This window comes from Manacus vitellinus, unplaced genomic scaffold, assembly GCF_001715985.3.
Source record: "Manacus vitellinus isolate BGI_N305 unplaced genomic scaffold, ASM171598v3 scaffold_146_pilon, whole genome shotgun sequence".
In the NCBI taxonomy this organism is placed as follows: domain Eukaryota; kingdom Metazoa; phylum Chordata; class Aves; order Passeriformes; family Pipridae; genus Manacus; species Manacus vitellinus.
In genome coordinates this window covers 25566-26935 of record NW_021939042.1, presented here as the reverse complement: position 1 = coordinate 26935, position 1370 = coordinate 25566, and the positions used below count along the sequence as shown (strand labels likewise).

The 1370-nt window shown below is 54.2% G+C and overlaps 1 protein-coding gene across 1 annotated transcript in view; it reads left to right on the top strand.

Annotated features, from left to right (window-relative positions):
* The window catches only part of LOC108638975 (hydrocephalus-inducing protein-like), a 62586-nt gene that overhangs the window by 39731 nt on the left and 21485 nt on the right, over positions 1-1370 (top strand). The window contains exons 28-30 of the mRNA XM_029958175.1: positions 89-101; positions 847-1086; positions 1360-1364. Coding sequence (XP_029814035.1) covers positions 89-101; positions 847-1086; positions 1360-1364 — 258 coding nt within the window. The remainder of the gene's footprint in view (positions 1-88; positions 102-846; positions 1087-1359; positions 1365-1370) is intronic.

Sequence of the window (1370 nt, the reverse complement as noted above, 5' to 3'; positions counted from 1 at the left end):
CAGGGCACTGTGCTGTGGCTGCCTCTCTGCCCATGGGGGAGATCTGCCTGACTCCCTCGTCCTCCCCCTTGCCTGGTTGTATTTGCAGCCTGCGATGCTGGGTACAGAGCAGCTGGCACAGTCACAGGGCATCAATCTGGAAGGGCCAATGCTGGCTCATCCTGCTGCTGGCACCAACAGACAAAACAGCCACCAGACACCTTCCTGGGCACGGAAGGACAGTCACCTGTAGTGGTGTGCTGCCAGCAGTCCCTGGGGCTCTGGCCCAGCCTGCCTGCACATTGCCATGCATCTGGGGAGTCGACTTCAAGGATGGAGCATTTCCAAAAGCCCTTTGCATGTGGCCACTGGGACTTGGAAACTGGCAGGGTGTAACAGGATGGACACAAGTGCTTCCATGCCCAAGAACAGGGATCTTTTCATTGCTAGAGAGATGTAACCAACCATCTTGTGTCAGACTTTGACCAGAGCCAAACACTGAGCAGAGAAGATGACCTTTATTTCTAGCTCATCTGCCTCTCTCATAGAGCTGGTGTTTGCCTGATGCAGCAGTGCCAGGACTGAGGGCCTTTCTTGTGTGCTTCTCCGCAACTAGGGGAGAACATCTGATAATCCATTTTACATCCATTTCATACCCAAATACCCAGTTACACTGCACACCAGGATTCGTCCCAGTTACTCAGAGCCAAGGACACAGATGCTCTAGTCCCTACCATAAGTAAATATCTGGGTTTCCATTCCCCCTGGAGGGACTGATAACACCCCTGACCTTTGGGCAAGGCTTGTATTTGGGGTCCTGTCACCTAGGACTTCATGGACAAGTTTTCTGCACTTTTCTCTTTTCAGAAGTCCTACGAAACCGAGCTGAAGATCAACATTCGTGGGAACAGCCAGCTCCTCGTGCTGCACATCTCAGGACAGGGTCTGGAGCCACAGCTGGAGTTCAACCCCACAGAGATCAAGTTGGGAGCGGTGCTGCCATGCAGCCCTGAGCTGGAGACGACAGTGGTGGTGAAGAACCCCTGCGAGTTCCCCATTGAATTTTACTCCCTGGAGTTTGACGAGGAGTACCGTGAGGAGGAGAAGGTGAGAGGGAAGGTCTGGTCCCCATGTGTGTGCTCCCCAAGCTGTGCAGCACTCCAGCCTTCCCAGGCTTGTGCCAGGGAGATGGAGGCAATCCCCAGGGCAAAGCCTGGTGGCACTTTGAGGAGAGCCATCCCTGCTGGCAGTCTGTGGAGGGGCTTGGATAGCCTGTGTTGTTGGGAGGAAGGAAGGAGGGAGAAGATGGGCTGAGTCTGTTGGTATGATGGAGGTTGATAAAGGAATCTTGTGGATGGTTTCTCTTCCCCACGCACACAGATCCTGCGGAC